The 18,937-nt window shown below is 32.0% G+C and overlaps 1 protein-coding gene across 1 annotated transcript in view; it reads right to left on the bottom strand.

Moving 5' to 3' along the window:
* Positions 1–12,451, bottom strand: part of Tmtc3 (Transmembrane O-mannosyltransferase targeting cadherins 3) — a 318,860-nt gene extending 306,409 nt beyond the window's left edge. The window contains exon 1 of the mRNA XM_068771763.1: positions 11,830–12,451. Coding sequence (XP_068627864.1) covers positions 11,830–12,132 — 303 coding nt within the window. The 5' untranslated portion in view covers positions 12,133–12,451. The remainder of the gene's footprint in view (positions 1–11,829) is intronic.
* Between the last annotated feature and the right edge of the window lie 6,486 nt (positions 12,452–18,937).

Genomic DNA, 18,937 nt, shown 5'->3' with positions numbered 1-18,937 from the left:
AACAGAGCAAAAGGGTAAGAAAGTAGAAATGTAGCATGAAAGATAGATAATAGACCGAAAGAGAAAGTAAAATATGAAAGAAGAGAGAGAAAATAAAAAATCATGTGAAAAATTAAATTGCAAATAAAGTCCCTGTCCCACCATAAATAGGGGTACGAGAGGCCCCCAATAGCGGGGGTCATAAAAAAAACGTCCATGATCTTCATTTCAGAACCTAAAGGTCCCTAATAGCAAAGACAAACAATAAATATATTGTGAACTGATGTAATGTTACAAATTGTCTTTGCAAATTTTTTTTTTGCCACCTTAGCTTTGTTATTATTAAGTTTTAGTTACTAAAATGATAAAGCGATATGAATAGTATTATATAGGACAGAGCCGCAAGGCACTATGTTTACTGGGTCAGATTATCGAAATAGACAGAAGCTTGCAGCGTTTGTATTTAGATTATAAAAAAAATACTTGAACACATTTCATTCCATTTTCCCCCTAACCTGCGTCTGAGTAAGTCTATTAATGAAATAAAATTTGCTGTATACGAATACCGAACCGTAAGTAAAATCCATTTCCCAGAACTGTTACAAAGAAAATGTAACAGAAAAACCTTTTGAATTCGGCCATTTCCCGCACCATTGTGACGTGACGATTGTCATTAATGTTTTCGCCGCAAAAAACAATGGACACACTGAAAATTGAAGGCTACAGCGCGGATAAACTTCGCAGAAATAGCACCAGTGTTACGGCGGGCGTACGTTTTCGTTGAACGGAAAACTAAGGTGAAATGTTGCAATTTGCACCGGTGAACTTGTTATTTTAAAATTATTTAAGCAAAAATAACACTCACATAAATTATTCATATCCTTTCGGAATGAATAAAAGAGTCATTCAAACATGTTTCTGTTTGTGTTACGTTCTGACAGCGTTACGGTAAAAGAAATTAAATCTCGTGTAAAAACAAGAGGGTGTATACTCTTGTTTCTTTCCATTACGCTACCTCACGTCCATTGGCTATGAATATTTAAATAATACATACAGGCGTATTCGTTGACGTACTTGCTTTTGATGAATGGGCGTTCATTTATACTGTTTTCAGTTACCGATCAGATATTTTCTTAATGACAATGAAAAAAAATGTTCAGAATGACTGTAATTGTCTAGGTATCAATCAATACAAGCGAACGTTGCACGCTATTCGTTCCCGCCGAATCTATTACATATCGTGAGCAAACAATGTAAGATGTATTCTGTTGCTTTGAATATTATACTGTATTACCGACATGATATTATATTTACCAGATTCTCAGCGAAGAGCAAATATCGCCAGTATATTGTTGCTTGAATAATAATACGGGCTAACAGATCACTCTCAACATATATTAAGTGATTGGTTACTGGGGTCAATATATAAATTATTTGCTGTCAATTGTTGCAAATATAATAAATACCGCCAGAAGTTCTTGTCCTGTATTATTTGAAAATAAAAAAAGCTAATGTAATATATATAGTCCCTTGCGTACCATTATATCACACTGCGATCACTAAAGAGCCTCCCAAGCGTAGCATTTATGTTATATCACCATTTAGATTTTTTGGGGGAGGTCTATGCCTTACAGTAGGGCTAAAACCATCTATGAGCTAAAACGACGTCGACGACATATTTTATAACTTTAAAACATGCAAATAATGGAGTTAAACATTTACTTCGTTTGAAGCTTTTATACCTACAACCAATCATCCTGTATATCGTGTATATAAAAAGCCCTACTATTTTAAAATTACAATATGAATTCTATGATACAACAGAGGCCAACTCTATAAAACAAAGTCAAAGTAATTCTTTCACTATGGCGAAACAGATAATGTATTATCTGTTTTGCCATAATGAAAGAATAAGACGTTAATGATATTGGTAATCTTGATAGACCTGTCGACATAGACAAAAATCTTTATAAATGTACGTATAAAGTTTGCCTTTGTTTATTACTTCTGGGTACTGCAGTGAGAATATAGGAATGACTAGCGCTTTTCGTGTGGCGGACTCGAGGAAATCAGACATCTATATAATAGCCCCTTTGCTGTCATTGTTTATCACGTCTTGACGACTATGCGAAGACATTGTGTTAAAAAATTCAAGTTTTCTCATTTAATTTTATTATTTAAAATAGTTAATTTTAAGGCGGTATATACCTATGTACAAAATATTGTGTTATTTAAATTCCTTATTTACAGAACAACTTAAGAATCAATTAATTTAAAGGCCTAAAAGATAACGGAAGCTTAAAGGGGGTCTAAAAGTTCGCAAACAAAAATCCCTCATTGACGCTTCAGCTGAAACGCAGCGGAAAAAGTTTCGCCGCTGACATTGATGGATGCGAACGACCAACGCTAACTTTACGTAAGCCAAACGTAAACTGCTCACCGACAACGCAAATCGAGTTTCAGACTGGGACTCAAATTTAATAACGGGGAACTTCGTATTCTTCTCGGCGGGAGTGAAGTATTGAACCCGCGACCGGTTTAAGCGCCGCTGCGTCCTGTTTTACCAGAGAACGTGCTCCGGTTTCCTAGTTTCTTTCAGTGCTGATTCTATTTACAAGAACTAACATTGTTTTGGGTAAGTCTGACAACAGATATACCGCTTATCACAATATTCTCTTATACATAGTGTTTTTGGTAATAGGTGTAAACAGTTTAAAGGAATGAACGTATAATTTATTTTGTCGCCCCCTCCGAAAAAACACGTAATCGCAAAAATCTAATTTTATAGGAGAAATAAATAACCGAATTTCTTTAATAATTTACATTATATTCAACCTACAAGGCTAATTTATATACAAAATAAACCTATTTTTTTCTGCATCCATAAAATTTTTGTTTATATATTTAAATCATATATTCTGTAAATAAATTTAAGTTTTTGAAAATAATTTCCATTACGATTTTATTACAACGTACTTTGATATTGACCGTCATCAGTAAGTTTGCAATACGATATTTTTAAGTAAATTTAAATCCTTAAAATTTTTCACAGTTTTTTTCGAGTCACATTTACTTAGTGATGGATTTTTTAAAACAGATTATAGTAATAAAACGTTAGCGTAAATATTTTAATTGAAAGATATAAAAGTAGCCAGCGATACCCATTAATGGATACTTATTGAACATTTTTCTCGCAAATAATATCATGCTCGCTCTTACGATTCTACTTACAAGAATTTCGTTTCCTTCCCAAAAAAATACCCAAGGTGTGATACTACTGTAATACTACCTGTAGATACCGAATTCAACAGAAACGGAATAAGCCCGCCATAGCACAATACCATTTGTCGGCAATTAAAGCAGTTTAAATGGTACCTTTTTCTAACAAGCCTGTATAACACACACTTTGACAGATAAACAATAATTAAATGTAATATGTAGTATGTAATAAGAATCCATAAAATGCTTTTTCTTAATATAGTACATTGTTTATTATTTTTGAAACCATCGCGTTTTGTACAGGTCATGATCAATAGTTAAAAGGATGCGAGCTATACAATCATCCCTTTAAATCTATAAAATCCGTTTCCAATCAGGCTGTATAATTTTCTTCGATACACAATGAATATGTATTTTAAATTATAGATTACTATGGTATTAAAATAAGCAATTTCATTTAAAGGTTTGGTAAATTGAAATTTAAAAAATATATAGAAATTAAGCTTAGAATTAATCTAACTTAAATTAAAATACGTATATAGAAGCGGTTTAAAGTAACTTCCTAAACACGTGCGAACTATAACTCAACCGGTAGTCTGTTCGCAGCGCAGAATAAAACGTTAATCAAAGTTTCCAAACCTTTGTAAATCCGACACGTGAAATGGAGCTAATCACTTATCTAAATACTATGAGCCGTCGACCCGTTCCGTTGTGTACATAGAACGCGTTCAGTTTTTTTCAACCGTTTTTTGCCTATGTTTATGATCATAGCTCGTGCGGGCAGTTACTTAACGTAACTTAAAATAACAACCCGATAACAGAGAAGCAGATTTTCAAGAACAAGTTATTAGATATAATAATTGAAGTACAACCTAATAAAAAGAAGTAAAAGGTCTTTAACTTTTGATTATTTTTAGTAGCCATTATGTATATATCTATATTGTCGGGTAGCGAGCAGTGTAACAATCGAAGGTCGCGTCTCAATTCATATATAACTTTACCATTGTTTAATGGCGGAAAAAATTGTAACAAAAGGAATTCTAGGACGAAAATTTGAATATTTCTAGCTTCTCTCAATACTTTCTGAACCAAAATAGTGGGCCACGGCCTCTAATTTTCTAACTATGGGAAAGGTAATACGTTAATAGATAATCAAAAATATCCGCAAGAATCATCTGAATGATAAAATCTGATGAATTTTAAAAATAAATCGATAATAAATTGATGAACGCACAAGTTATCAGCGAACAAAACCCATACAGAGATCAAAATTGTTTTTCCTAATTTATTTTGCAAATATCTTGAAATTGTAGTGAAGTAAAATATGAATTGTCGTTATTACATAATAAGCATATGTGACGTACAATACGTTACATGTATAGCAGCTTCCCAATATATATTTAATAAATACTACAAATCTATTAAGATGTTAAGCGCAATAACCTCATATCAATCTTTTAAAACGTTTGAGGCTACTTACAATCCCTTCTGATTTTTCGCGAAATTGTCTTTAAGATCTAAATTGATTTCAATGGACAACTTTTTTATTGTTTTTCCATTGCGCTGGCTATTTCGCGACGTCCCTCGGTCGATCCCACGAGGCAAAAGTTCGGATTCAAACACGAAATGAAAAAGAAAAGAAAGAATTGCCTAGAGGCTACGGTAATACATATATTTCAATCTATTATAGTTAAAATCAACTAACAACAATCATTAGTGTTTGTTTTAATTATGACCACGACCAAAGCTTTCATACCAAAAATTATAATTACGTAAGAATAAATAAACTACAAATTGGATCGTCAAAACACTTTAGATTGTATCATTAATTAGCATGTAAGATGAGTCACTGTTAACCATTAAGACCACTTCATCTGAATCATATATAAATCATTTAGCACCGGCATTTTTAGTAACAGTTCAATTACGTGCATAAAAATTAAAACGTATGCCTTGACATTGTGTGGTATAATTTCTACATTTTACATCTTACAGCTTTTTAACATATGAGAATAATAAGAGGACGATTGTACTAGATGTTAATTGATACTGTCAACCCGTAAAAGTTTCGTCCTATAAAATGTCTTCGTGCTATATCCGCCTCGAACACCTGAAGACTTAGATGGTACTTGTCAATCGTGTAAGATCCTAATTTTGTAGTTTTTCTAAAAATTCCTCTTAAACACACATGATTATACAGAACTATATGAGGACAATATACCTGTACATGTAACTCTGAATGATTAGGTTTTTGGTTCCAACTTTTACAACGGGTAACATCACATTTAATTTCAACCAATATATGGTCTAAAAGATTTTTGCTGTTTGTAATTCATATTTGTAGTTTATATGTTCTATAAACAATTGCTACGTCACCATCATTGTAACGATCCTTGCAGAGAACGTCTATCGGTTCACATGATGATGACGTCACAAGCAAAGAAAGGTGCAAATGCTAAACTGTTGTTCGGTGTTCGATAACGGCGCCCGCGTGACTGCCCAAATGATTGACTATTTGCAAAGTGGCTTACAATCAATATGCTTTGATAAATTAAACAAACTTACAAATAGTCGTGTTTTCTTAGGTATTTTAAAGCTTTTAACAAAGCGGCTCATGCTTAGTAAATCTGATTTAAAATCGTAACTTAAACACACGTTACGTCGCCTCACCGAATAAACTCGTAATCGCAAAAATCTAATTTTACAGACGAAACAAAAAACTTTCATTATATTAAACTTACAAGGTTAATTTATATACGACATCAAAGCTATTTTTTTCTGCATCCATGTATTAAATTTCTCTTTATATATTCTGCCAATCATCTGAGTTATTAAGGAAAATAAATTTCACTGAAATAAAATTTAAAGCTTTTGAGAGTAATGTCCTTTACGATGTTATTCGAGCGAAATTTAATTTTGAACTTCATCAGTAAGGTAATATGATTTTATTCATATGTACATATTTGCCAAACCTTCTACTGCAATAGTTTTGTACAATTTCTTTTGGCTTGGTTTGTTATGGGTTCTTTAAAATAGGCTATGGTAATAAGACGTTACCGTAAATATATTCATAAAAAGTGCAAAAGTAGTCACTAGTACCTATTCAGGAAACTTAATAAACATTTTTATCGTGAATAATATCGTACTCATTCCAATGATTTTACTTACGAGAATTTCGTTTACCACATTTTACATCAGAAAAATCCCAAAAAAATCAAAAGTTCTAATACTACCTGTAGATGAATGTAGAAACGGAATAAGCCCACAATAGCATAGCATGTATTTATTCGGTGGGTGTGACAATTTTATTTATTCCCTCTCTTTTGTACATTAACACAGAAAATAAAAATATATTAAATTAAATAGACGACGGAATGCAAAAGGCGGTCTGATCGCAGACGGTTATTTCTTCAGACAACCATTATTAACTGATTATTTGACTATTTCTGCATTGACGTGTATTTTCGTGTTAATTATTACATTAAATAAAAAAAATAACTTAGTTAATAGTTAATAAGGATTTTGGAATATCAAGCCGCAAGTTTATCGTATATTTTTAGACACAGATTACATGGAAAACAAGATTATGACATGATTTTAAACGAATCTAACAAGAACATCCTCAATTCTATGGGGCTAAATCTCTTTAAAGTTCTTGCAAATGAAAAGTTTCACTTGCAAGACGGCAAATTGTACAGAATGCAAATTCTGTCTCAACTTTTCCACAGACATGTTTTTGTCTGTATTGTCAAAATTATTCCTAAAGTTAAGCCAGCATTATTCCTTACTATGACAGAATTGTAATTTAATTTAGCCTTATTAAATTAAACACGACTCACCTAATTAAATAGAAGATTATGAAATCATTAAAGTACTGGTATGTTTAAAAGGTGATTTGTAAGACACCGGCCGTTCAAAACTTTGGAAAAGGCTATCGATAGCCATATAACTAAATTAATTATTATCTTATTTTCAGAGTACTCATAATTTTGTGTCAAATATACGGTCGTTTTGACCGCCCTACTTATATCGCTTTTTAATTTAATTTACTATCTTTGGCGATATTTTATCAGCACATGTAACAATATATATGTATGAAGGAATATCGTAATATAAAATTATGTTTATAGAACTTATTTCAGGATAGTTAGATTAGATAGAACTTATTAACTTTTATCCCTCATATAAAAATGTATTTTTTATTTATGTTTTTAAGAGGCAAATTCACTTCAATGCAAAAGACCACCACGATTAGTATAGTGTATCGCCATTTTTTAGATTATAAGCGACTATCCATTTCAAAGTTTTTACTTGTAGTAATTTCTCTTACGGTATTTTATTGAAAGGGGCAATGTCGCCAAAATCAATTATGTATTTATTTTACAAAAAACAGCAGTGCGAGCTATAGACAACTTAAAAGAATTAAGAGATTCCCTGTAAGATGTTTTTGTACAAATTGGTACTCTAACGGTTGCTTCACAACAGATCTTCATAACATATTATTTAGACGCTAAAATTTAAATTAATATAAAAAATAGTGGTAGACAAATGATAAAAATAATTAATAAAAATAAATTCATACGATCTAAATTTTGTTTCCAACAAGTTAACAAGTCTTTCATGGTTCTATGTATACTTATATATAATAAAGTTCCTGAGATAATCTTTCACCTTCCTTTTTCAATTTTAAATATAAAATTAAAATTATATTATGAAATAAATCTAATTGTAGCATTCAAGAGTTTTTAGATTATCCAAATGGGTGTTAACTGATTTACATGGTTTATATTATAATGTATAAGATATAGCAAAATTTCATATAAAAATAGAAACTGTTGTGTTTTTAGCCGTTCCGAGCTGGTGCAAGCTTACTACTAAGAATCCTAAAACAATCGACATTTCATAAGTACATGTAAATGCTTACTTGAATGAAGATATTTTGAATTTCGAATTTTAGAGAAACGAACATGACGTCTTCAATGTATATACGATTAAGTAGGTGAATTAAAAATTCTGTCATTTTTATAAATAATTTAACAAACCAATTGTGATAAAGACGTGAGTAACTACTAAATTTTAAAATTAAAAAGAAATGAAAAATACTAAAGTCATGATCGCGAGTAGCCGAGACTATTTTTAGATAGCTTTAAACCGGTTGCGAATTGCAACGCCGTATTCTGCTTCTTACTTATACGTTTCAGATTATATCTACTATTAATATTGTTTAAAACATTGTTAATCATCAGGCACGCTATATATTTGTTAGCCACTTTCGAAGTTTTAAACGTACGGTCAAGGTTATACGATTAAAGAAGACAAAATAATAAACAATATTTTTAATTTAGAAAACAAATAATCCACCGATCAAACAATATCAATCACATTAAAAATACGACTTTTTTACTATTATATAACCAGAAATGAAATATTCAAGTAAAGTAAAAATGTTAGGATATTATAAAAACAGTTTAGTAAAGGCAAAAGCTTGTGCGAGTGAAGACAAACTTCACTTGCTTAGAAACATTCAGGGACACTGATCTATCAGTAAACTTCAATCGAAGCTCCATCCACAATTTCTTGGATAAATTTCTTTAAATAAATATGCATCCGATCTTTGTATATCATTCAACATCATACTGCCTCATTTGCAATAAGACCATTTTTAAGGCCCCATTTTTGTACCACTACCACTACCATGTATGAGCATGAATCGTTTTTACAAAAATATATTTTTTTTCACATAATCATTTATTTTCAATCGCAAATTAAACCACTTAGTAGGACCTTGCGGGTGAACATTAAACGCTGAGCGTTCCGGTCCATCATCTTCGCTCTAGAACCTTAAGGCCTCAGCGGCCATTTGTCTTTCAGCTTCTAAGCTAAAGTGACACTGGCAGGCCACATGGCGCCTGCCAGTGTCACTTTAGCTTGCTAATCAGCTGTTGGCTGGTTTCCTTTTTCTACGGATCTCTTTATTCCTGATTCGATTTTTTTACTTGGGATTTCCCCGAGCGTAGTACTCTCCTTGGGTCGTTCTGTAGATCTCTATACATAACCATATTTTTTTCGCTGTTAACTATGAAAAGTATAAAAATATTATGAGGTTATTTTTACATTATTATAGTTACGATTCAAAAAGCATTCCTGTATTCACAGCTTTGTGCTATAGCAAAGTGGAGAATTTCTAGAATTTATTAAATGCTTATACGTCAATTATGTCAAGAACTCTCAAATGAAAATCTTGAAAAATAAGCGGTAAGAAAGAATTATAACAAAATTCAAGATATCGTTTCGTACAAACATGATTTTAGAGTATAATTTATGAAAATACGTTACTTTATCTATTTCAATTGTTAACAATTAAATGCATAATGAAATTAGAGCGTTTTAATTGCTTATTTGTTCCCTAAAAGGGAAAGGTATGAAATCAGTAAATTCTTAATTAGTCGGGGTGATAAAGGGATCTGAATTTGTGGCCTCAATCTCGGGTAGACTCATTTCGATGGATTTGTATATAACGTAGTTATTTGTTTATGACTTTGACAATAAAATCGTTTATTATCTGAATATTCCAAAAAATACTGTTTATTTATTATCTTTAGAATAACGTTTCATTTAAAATTAGTATTAATACTAAGAGAATAATAACTCAGTAAAGTGAAGATTTTAAAGCGTTTACGACTGAAATTTCACAGAAATGGCCACATAAAAAAAAATTTGTAACGGCTGTCAAAAAAAAGTTTCGTCAAAATTATGCTTCTCGAGGACACATACACGGAGATATACTTTGTTATTTTACAATTATATATATTATTATATATATTAAAAATCGGCTTCTCTAATTTTAAGCTATATGTTAGGACGGAAAAAGATTAGTGTCTTGTCCTTTCGTTGAATTTTGGTGTTTTATATCTTTACGAATGCGATACTGTTATAGAACTGTCCTAGACAATGACAAATCGCCGATACTTGCTAGGCTCGGAAATAGCAAATCGAGTTATAGCTGGATAATGCACCGCGTAGAAGCATCGCCGATGATTGCGACCATAAATTTCCTGTTTTACCTGCGGCGTGTAAATGTTTGATTTACTGCGCAGCCCGAAGTTAATGCGTAGCGGAATTTCGTCTCTAAACAGCTATAGCGCGCAGCGACGCGAAGTTATGAATGCACGTAATATTATGTAAATTTAGCTTTTTATAGTAAGCTATTTCGTTGATAGCTGTAATAACGCGCGGAAATGTAGCATACTGGCTGAATAAAAACGTGAATGGTAACATTCCTTAATGTGCAATAATTTTTACTTATTTCTCGTGTACCATCTTGTTATAATTGTTGGGTGCGTTACATTATGTCATAAGCGATATTTTATGTGGTAATACGTATTATGTGTTTTATGGACTAACCATAAGTAACTTAAATATAAAGTTGTATGCTTTGTTGTTTTTACTCATAAATTGTATTAATAATAAATGAGTTTTTTAAATGTAATTTTATTTCATGCAGCAGGTTACAGAATTATACTATTTTATAGTAAATAATTAAAAAATGGAACATTACCATTTTTTAATACCTTTTAAAAGATCGAAGGTCAATTTAATAACAGCGAAGATATCTGTGATTTCATTCAGGTTGTCAAAATGTGTTCGACACAGTGACTCTAATAGAAAAATTCGTAGGTAAAGAATATAACAAATTTACATAAATTTTACATTTTATATAAAAATTACGATTTAATAAAAATAACCCTGGCAACAGTAACTTCGATCAGCATATTAATTAACTTCATAATTCAATTCGTTAAATCTACCAAAACAAGTTTCTACGAGTTCCAAGCAATCGGGACACAAAAAAACGTGTATAGTAATAGATAAGAAAATGAAAAAACATTACTGACATTGTGTTTTACCCAAGATGCTAATTTCGTCTGCTAAAATCGTCAAATTAAATTATTTATTCCAACAGCAAAGATAAACAAAGATATATTATATGTGTAAAAAAAAAAAACTATAGATTTATTTAATTTTAACTTATTATTGCGTCTATATATGTAATTCTTATTTAGATACAATACAGGTTTGGTATCACAAAAATATAATTATATACTTGTCCTGTACGGACAAAAACGTCAAAAAAAAATCGCGAAATTTAGTTGACGACCGCGATGATTTTCGATTAATATTTTTTCGAATTAAGTTAGTGCTGTTAGCCCTGGGAGCTTTTACAGCGTCATCGGAACTTACCTACTTTTGATTATAACTAAGAAAACTCTCTTCTTTATTACGATTAAAATTTATGGAAGACTATTTCGAAATCGTAAACTAAACTACTATTTTGCTTGTAGTAATGACCGGTCATTTATTATTAATTTTGGTTTATTTTCCTTTTATTTATACGAAACGATTCATATCAATAATTTTACTGCAAAGAAAAGCAGTGTAAAATACAGTATTTTACTGTTTTAAAAGTATATCTTGGAGGACGAAATTAGCTCAATATTCGGCATCTTCTAGAACAGAAAAAGTAAATAATTAAGTACTTAATATAAGTACCACAACTTTTAATATATACATGAATTCCAACAAATTAAAATGTGAAGTTGAACAGGTTAAAGAGTCCAAGAAATTTCGTACCTTATGAATAGGAGTTCCCCAGAAGTCATTGAGAAAAATGTTTGAGATAGGTGTCTGTGGTCGCAGGTCTCTGTTCTCCTTTATAGCACTTATATCATCAAAGACGAATCCACAGTAGAGGCTGTTGTGATAGACTAGTATGCAAGCCAAAACAAGAATTGCACCAAGGCCGCGCCGCGGAGTCTCTGGCATTTCTGCAGGCGTTTGACCTGAGCCAGTTAGACGTCGTCTAGTGCGGCCCGTCCGTGTCCTCACCGCCGATACGACTCCTCCGAATCTACACACGCCACTTACGCGGTCCATTGTAAACACTTTAAAAACCTTAATAACACATCACTTTTAAAATACATACCTAACCCTAAATACGGATAAATATCGCGCCATCTCAAACGTTCTAGCAAGCCTCGTAAACACTAACATGAGCCGTGCCTATAAAAATTGCTACACAAAAATCAAACACTAAAAACGGTTAATAATTATTAATACACGCTACTAAACGACATAATACAAGTTTACAGCGTATATTTACGTTAGCGCGAAGCACATGTTATGTTTTTTTTTCCGGCGAAATCGTTTAATTTGACATTTATGTGATTTTCGTCTTACTGTACACAGACGTATTCGTACCAGCGCAGTCCACCGATAACTGCCGAAATGCGCCGAGCGAATGCCGCGTCAAGTCACGTGACCAGTCGTTTTACTGCGGGTCGTTTCGAGATCGCGCATGCGTCCGCATAATATTAGGTGGCGGCAAAATAAATATTCCTCACTATTTTGAGAGTTGAGATTGAAGGATAATTTTTTTTTAATAACAGTCGATAACTATAAATAATTCCCCACACAAGCAAATTGTACCTTTGCCTAATCTAATAACTCAGTAAGTTATGTAATGATGAAAACAAAACAAAAAATGGATGACCTAATTAAAGTATACTTAAAAAGTAATTTTAGGTTAAAATTATTATGACAAGCAATTATAATGGTTTATTATTTAAGCGGCAGAGTATCGCAATTTGATTAAGTCGACCCTACTCTACATCCTGCGAGCGCATGCCCGCGGGTGCGAGGGGCAAAGAAGGGGAGAAATGTTCATGACGACATTTTGGTCTGGTTTGGGGGAACGGAGGCGAGAGTTGAGAGTCGAACTCGAGGCTCGAACGTATCGCGTTCTTCGGCCCTTATTAGTCGTGTTTGTAGTTCGACATAAACTACTCTCGTTTATTTGGTTGAATGGCTCTAGTTGAACTGGATTCACAAATTCACTTAGTCTTATCCGTTCGGATCCATTTCTTCCGCATCAAAAGCCTGAGATGAATGCCGATAAAAGGTTTTTGTTGTCGGAGAGATCTATCGCTTTTTATGTTGAAAGTTATTAGGCATACCTACCTTGAAAGTTATACGTAAATGTTTTTTTTTTTTATATAACGAAAGGAAAGTACTATTTTTTGTTTGTTTGTCTTATTTGTACTAAAACTGAGGAACATAAATTTTGCTTTGCTTTAATTTACCATCACTGTTGAACGCAAAAATAACAATAAAAAAGACTGGATGTTTCAACAGACAGTTCGTAAATATTGATTCTCTTAAAGCTTAGTTATTAGAATTATAGTGACATTTAATGACATAAAATTACTGTCAAATAATTTTCTATAAGGGGAATTTTAAAATAAGAACAAATAATTCATTTATAGACTATATAAATAGATAAATACTTAGCAATAAGCAATTTAGAAAAACAATAAGGAAGTATTAAATAGGTATATAATTAACTACCATTGCCCTTAAATTTTTAAATTGATTTAATCTCCTATTACACATTCAATATTCAAAAAACCGATTCACACTGAAACAACACTGCACATAAGAGCCGGTGTCAATTTTAGTAAATTTAACATTTGCATGTGTCAACTTTATCACCACGATTTAAAAACGGACGATAGGAAACTATTTAAAAGTTAATAAATAAGCAATAATACGATAAAGAACAAAATTTGCTCTTCAAATCCAGTTTAATCTAAAATAAATTAATCTGCTCAAATATCTAGTCTAAACAGGATGTTTCAAAGTTTTTAAGCGAAAAGATCCAGACGATTAATTTATTTATTATACAACAGGTAAAATGGAACAGGCAACGTTATAATACATAGGCAACGACGCGGTTTTTTTTTTAAAATAATTTCATTTTTTTACGTAAATAATCATGTTTATTGCAACCATAACTAATATAAAAATTATTAATAGAAACTACTATACTTTGTAGAATTCGAGTGTGTGTACGTAACACAAATCGATCTACGTTCATACGAGTTTTTTTGACATCGTCTGTCTAGGGACATCACCTGTAAGTCCGGTCCTTCGGGGGCAATGGCTGCGTAAAAACTGGACCTTCCGAGATTGATTGGGCGTCGCTTTCGGGAGTCAAAAAACTAAAACCGTTTGTTAAACTCCATTTTGTTTTGTGTTCGCCTTTCATGGCCCTACCATTTGTTTGATTGCAATAAACACTAATCAATTGTAACTAAAATAAATACGTATTGTAATTAAATCGATTTTGAAATTTTCTACGCAAAGTGATTTGATAGAGGTGTTAAAATTTAAAAAAGCGAAAAATGTATAGGTTATTTTCTGTCAATTAATTTTTGGTTGACCCAGTCCAAAAATTAATAAATTGTGAAATATTAAATAACGTCATTTTAATATACTAGTAAAAACCATTTTCAAAATTCTTAATCAGACTTCATAATCCAAGAAGTTATTGGCCTATCGCATTTTCATAAAAAAATTATGTGACTTATTTCACAGTGATCGCTACATACAATTTGATTGAAAAAGGTGTAATAGATTTTTAAACGTTTTGCTGATAAATGATCTATACATTCAGCCCTTAAAGCTTTTACATCTATTACCAATCGATGCGTATACTATGAGTAATAATAAATTATAAGATAATTTAATGAAAATTGAGATAACAGACGTGCAAAGCATGGCATTTTTCGCCACAACCGTTCTGGCAACAGCCACAGAACAAGAAAAAGAAGATTTAAGAGTACTACCTTAAAACAATAGGATACGTCAATTACGTTAAAACAAACTATATTACTTGGAAGTTCAAAAATGAAATAAGCTTATATAAAAGAGAACTACTGAATACTTACAGTACTGTCATTTAAAAAATAACTACATAAAGCCTATGTAAATTAAAATGTATTTACGGATATTATACAAAAAATAAGAAAATAGACTTCCAATATATATCTAGAAGCGACAGCTCTTAAGATCTTGAAAGGTAGCGATAAAATAAAGTGGAGCCTAGATGTTAAAATCCTCACCTACGCAGGTAGCCTTACGATCGCCGAGTTATTTCTCATAGCAGTGTAGACCCACCGGGTCGATAAATCAGATTCCGTCCAATTTAATAGAGGTCCCCCCCACTCCCCGAAGATCATTGACACATTGGATTCAGGAGAGGAGTCGTACGTATAGTCAGAAGCCATTTTATACTGGTCAGTTATTACGTAGAGACGGAGCAATTTGCTTGTGGGAGTCGGTAATCAGACTTAGCCTTTGGAAATCTAGTACTTACCGGTCACACAATTTACTATCACACGAGCAAAGATTTTATTGCAATGAAGGACTTTCTTTTTAAGTTTTATTCGTATTGATGAAATATTTCATAGTTTTAAAAAGGTTTATTAACCAATTGTTTTAGATTACACGTCAATAGTAGACTTTGCAGGAGCCGGAATCAGGAAGTAAATATTTTTGTTGAAAAAAAAAATATTCCTTACGAATGCAATGAAAATTTTATGTTCAAATAGTGAATGTTATTAATTTTAAATTTATAAAAATGTGATTATTTTTACTGTATTATGCTTCGTAATAGATTGTATTTTAGTGAAAAACAAAATACAGTTTTCCCGTAATGTAACAATCAACCATAAATAAGAATTAAATAAAAATATTTTTAATTTTTTTAACATAACTAATAATTTAATTAATAATCTGCATGTTTATATAGATTTAGTATGAATTGTAAATGTCAAAACTAGCATGGCAAAAAAAAAATTAAAATTAAATTTTTATCTTTAACATCTTCCAACAATCTTCAAAACCATGAAAACGTGTAATTTGATTAAATTCGTTGTGGAAATAGTATCGTCGTTCGAAAGACGGCTATATATCAAAACTTCGCCATTAAAACAACGTGAGACCGCGACACCTCGGGATCAACTATCTCAACTTCATTTCTTCAGCCAACTTTATTGTCTTGAAAGTTTAACGGCTGCAGTCAACCCTTCCTTTGGCACGTAATATAGAGAGAAGTGAGCGCCATTAAACGGTATCGTATACTCGTGCTTTCAACGAATACTCTATGTACTTAAAGATTCATTGATATTTTAATGAAAAAAAAAAATTGATAAAATGTTAAACAAAATCTTTGTTTATTGTATTACCTACTACCTAAAGAAACTAACCTGTCGAAGTTTGACTAGAATCAATGGGACACAACTAAACCATGTTAATTTAAGCGACTTATGAACGTGCTCAGGAAACAAGTGTCTGAAATTGCTTCAAGTTTGATGTATTTGCGCGCGCTCCTCTAGAGATAAATTTGTTCGAAAACTTGCTGAATGTGAAAAGTTTGAAACTCACTTCAATCCATTACACGAGTGAAATATTTCTTTGTTTTCTGGCTCCACTGCGGAAGGTCGCGACCTTACAAATCAAAATTTCGTCATTAATCAAACGTATCGTACATCTTTTTTCACAGTCACGTATTTTCATCAAAACGCGCAAAGGATATAAACTATGCGTCTACATACCTGCCATACTGTTTCACATACATCAATAAAATGACACATAAGTCGAACATTAATTGTGCAAATACATACACGCTATGTCCTAAATCCATCAATCTTGCAATGGGAGACAAAATAAAATGTAATGTTTGAAACGTAATATCCACCGATTTATTCAATATACTGTCCATCAATCATGGCAGACGGTGTGTATCCTGAATACTGGTGACAGATCGCCGTGCAACATGTGATATGAGTCAGCCAAGGCCTCATCTCTTACGTTTTTATTTTCAATCTATCATATCGCTTCTCGACTTAGACAAAGATATTAAAAGCTTGTCACTCTCTGAAAGACGTTTTATGGTTAGCGTATTAAATTTCCTATTTTTCGTAGACTTTTACGAAAGTAAATTTATTTCAGATGAATCAAAATGTTATTATAAGACTTGAAAAAGTTTAAAAAAACAAGCTCGATCTAAAAAAAGGGAACACAGCTTAAGTAGGATTGAAGAAAAACTTCGCCGTCTGCTGAGTGTAGATCTATTTTCAAGTTTGCAGACAGAAGAATGGATATTTTACATCGAATCCAAAATATGTACGAGTAGCACGACTCGAAGTAGATAACAAATAATAGGGCTTTAGCTTGGAGAGGAAATAACAAAGGCGTTCAGCTGTTTCGCTTTTGTTATGCAAGTTATCTACAAATCTTACAACTTGACACATTGTTAGTTTGTAACGTGCTTTTAACTTATCTGAAATGAGATTAATACAAGGAAGCTAATATGTAAGCATTATCTTATTTAGGGCAATGTAAGAAATTTTATTATACATGTCTAAGAGAAATTATATTACCTATTCTATCTTATTACTAAAAATGTACACCTTTAATATTTATTTTTGTAATATTATTTATAGCTTTAATGTAACAATTAAAAATAAATAACAATTATACTATTAGTATGAATTTACTATCGCATCAACCGATAGACGCCAACTCCAAAGCAAAGTTCTTAACTAAGATTATTACGATAACCGGTCTTGCGTTGCCCGCATCCTTCTTCAGCGACTTCCTGTGACCTGAATTATATCATCGGTCTACCTAGTGGGGGCTTTCCCACGCCGTGTCTACCAGCTCATGGTCGCCACCCGAGAACCATTCTTTCCTAACGGTTGTCTATTTTTTAAACGGTTTTATTTAGTTCGACCCGTACGGAATTTATTTGTTTATTTATTTGGGTCAAAATTAGATATTGAAATTTAAGCACCTTTCCGTTGTCAGATTGATCTGAAATTTGGCACACACATTTAATTTAGATGACAATACAATATAATAAAATCAATAACATTATAAATCTAAGATGGCCGCCGATACAAAATGGCGGATTACATATTTTTCCTTAACCCCCTCAATATGGGTATCAAATGAAAGCGCTACGCTAGTAAAACACGATGATTATGTCAAAATTTAAAATTCAAGATGGACGCCGTTCCGATGTGGCAGACTAGGTACATATTTTTCCACAGCCACCACAATATGGGTATCAAATAAAACCGTTTAAAAAACCGTTTAACTTAAAAGTTTTTTTACCGATTTTTATATTAGTACAAATTAACATTTGTTATTACTATTTTGTAATTACACTGTGTGTATTTACGGAAAATTGGAATAACATGCCTTGTTAATCCACAGATCTGTATATAAATAATACATTGAAAAAATATATCAGAATTTAGTCTTACTTTATTTTATTAACATATGCACATTCATAATCAGTACGCAAACGAATTTTGTCCTCTAATGAGGCATCACGACTGACGTATGACATATTTGACACGATCATTAATTGACGCGAACTCATTGCGTGTGACATTATTAATAGACTAAACGACCCGTCAACGACAGGACGCTGATTGCTTTTATAAGAAAACATATAATACATAATTGGGAATATCATGTATAATCGATAGAACAATGGTTTTTTTATACCTTACTTTATCATAAATATTATTTCTTACCTCTGGAAATAATGAATTTGAAAATAGTAAAATTACTTTTTAAAATGTCATGTACAGTGAAGAAACCTTACTGTAATTCCAAAGAGCTTAGATATGTGTCTGAAAGTACAATTAAATCAACATTATTCCGCATAGACAATTCGTAAGGCGGTCCCCGTCCCAAAACGTATTCACTCGAACTGGCCGAGGACCGTATCCGTTACGTGAAAGTTTTGATTTAGTGCTTATAGCTGTCCCAGTCGAGGGAGAGCCCTCTTTAAAGTTTTAGTGATGTAATAGAATAAAACTGTTCG

Source organism: Battus philenor, unplaced genomic scaffold (assembly GCF_028537555.1).
Source record: "Battus philenor isolate CCGP_79_NKW_IND1 unplaced genomic scaffold, ilBatPhil1.0.hap1 SCAF_4, whole genome shotgun sequence".
Taxonomy (NCBI): Eukaryota; Metazoa; Arthropoda; class Insecta; order Lepidoptera; family Papilionidae; genus Battus; species Battus philenor.
Note: the sequence above shows the minus strand (reverse complement) of the source record. Positions and strands in the feature narration are given on the sequence as shown.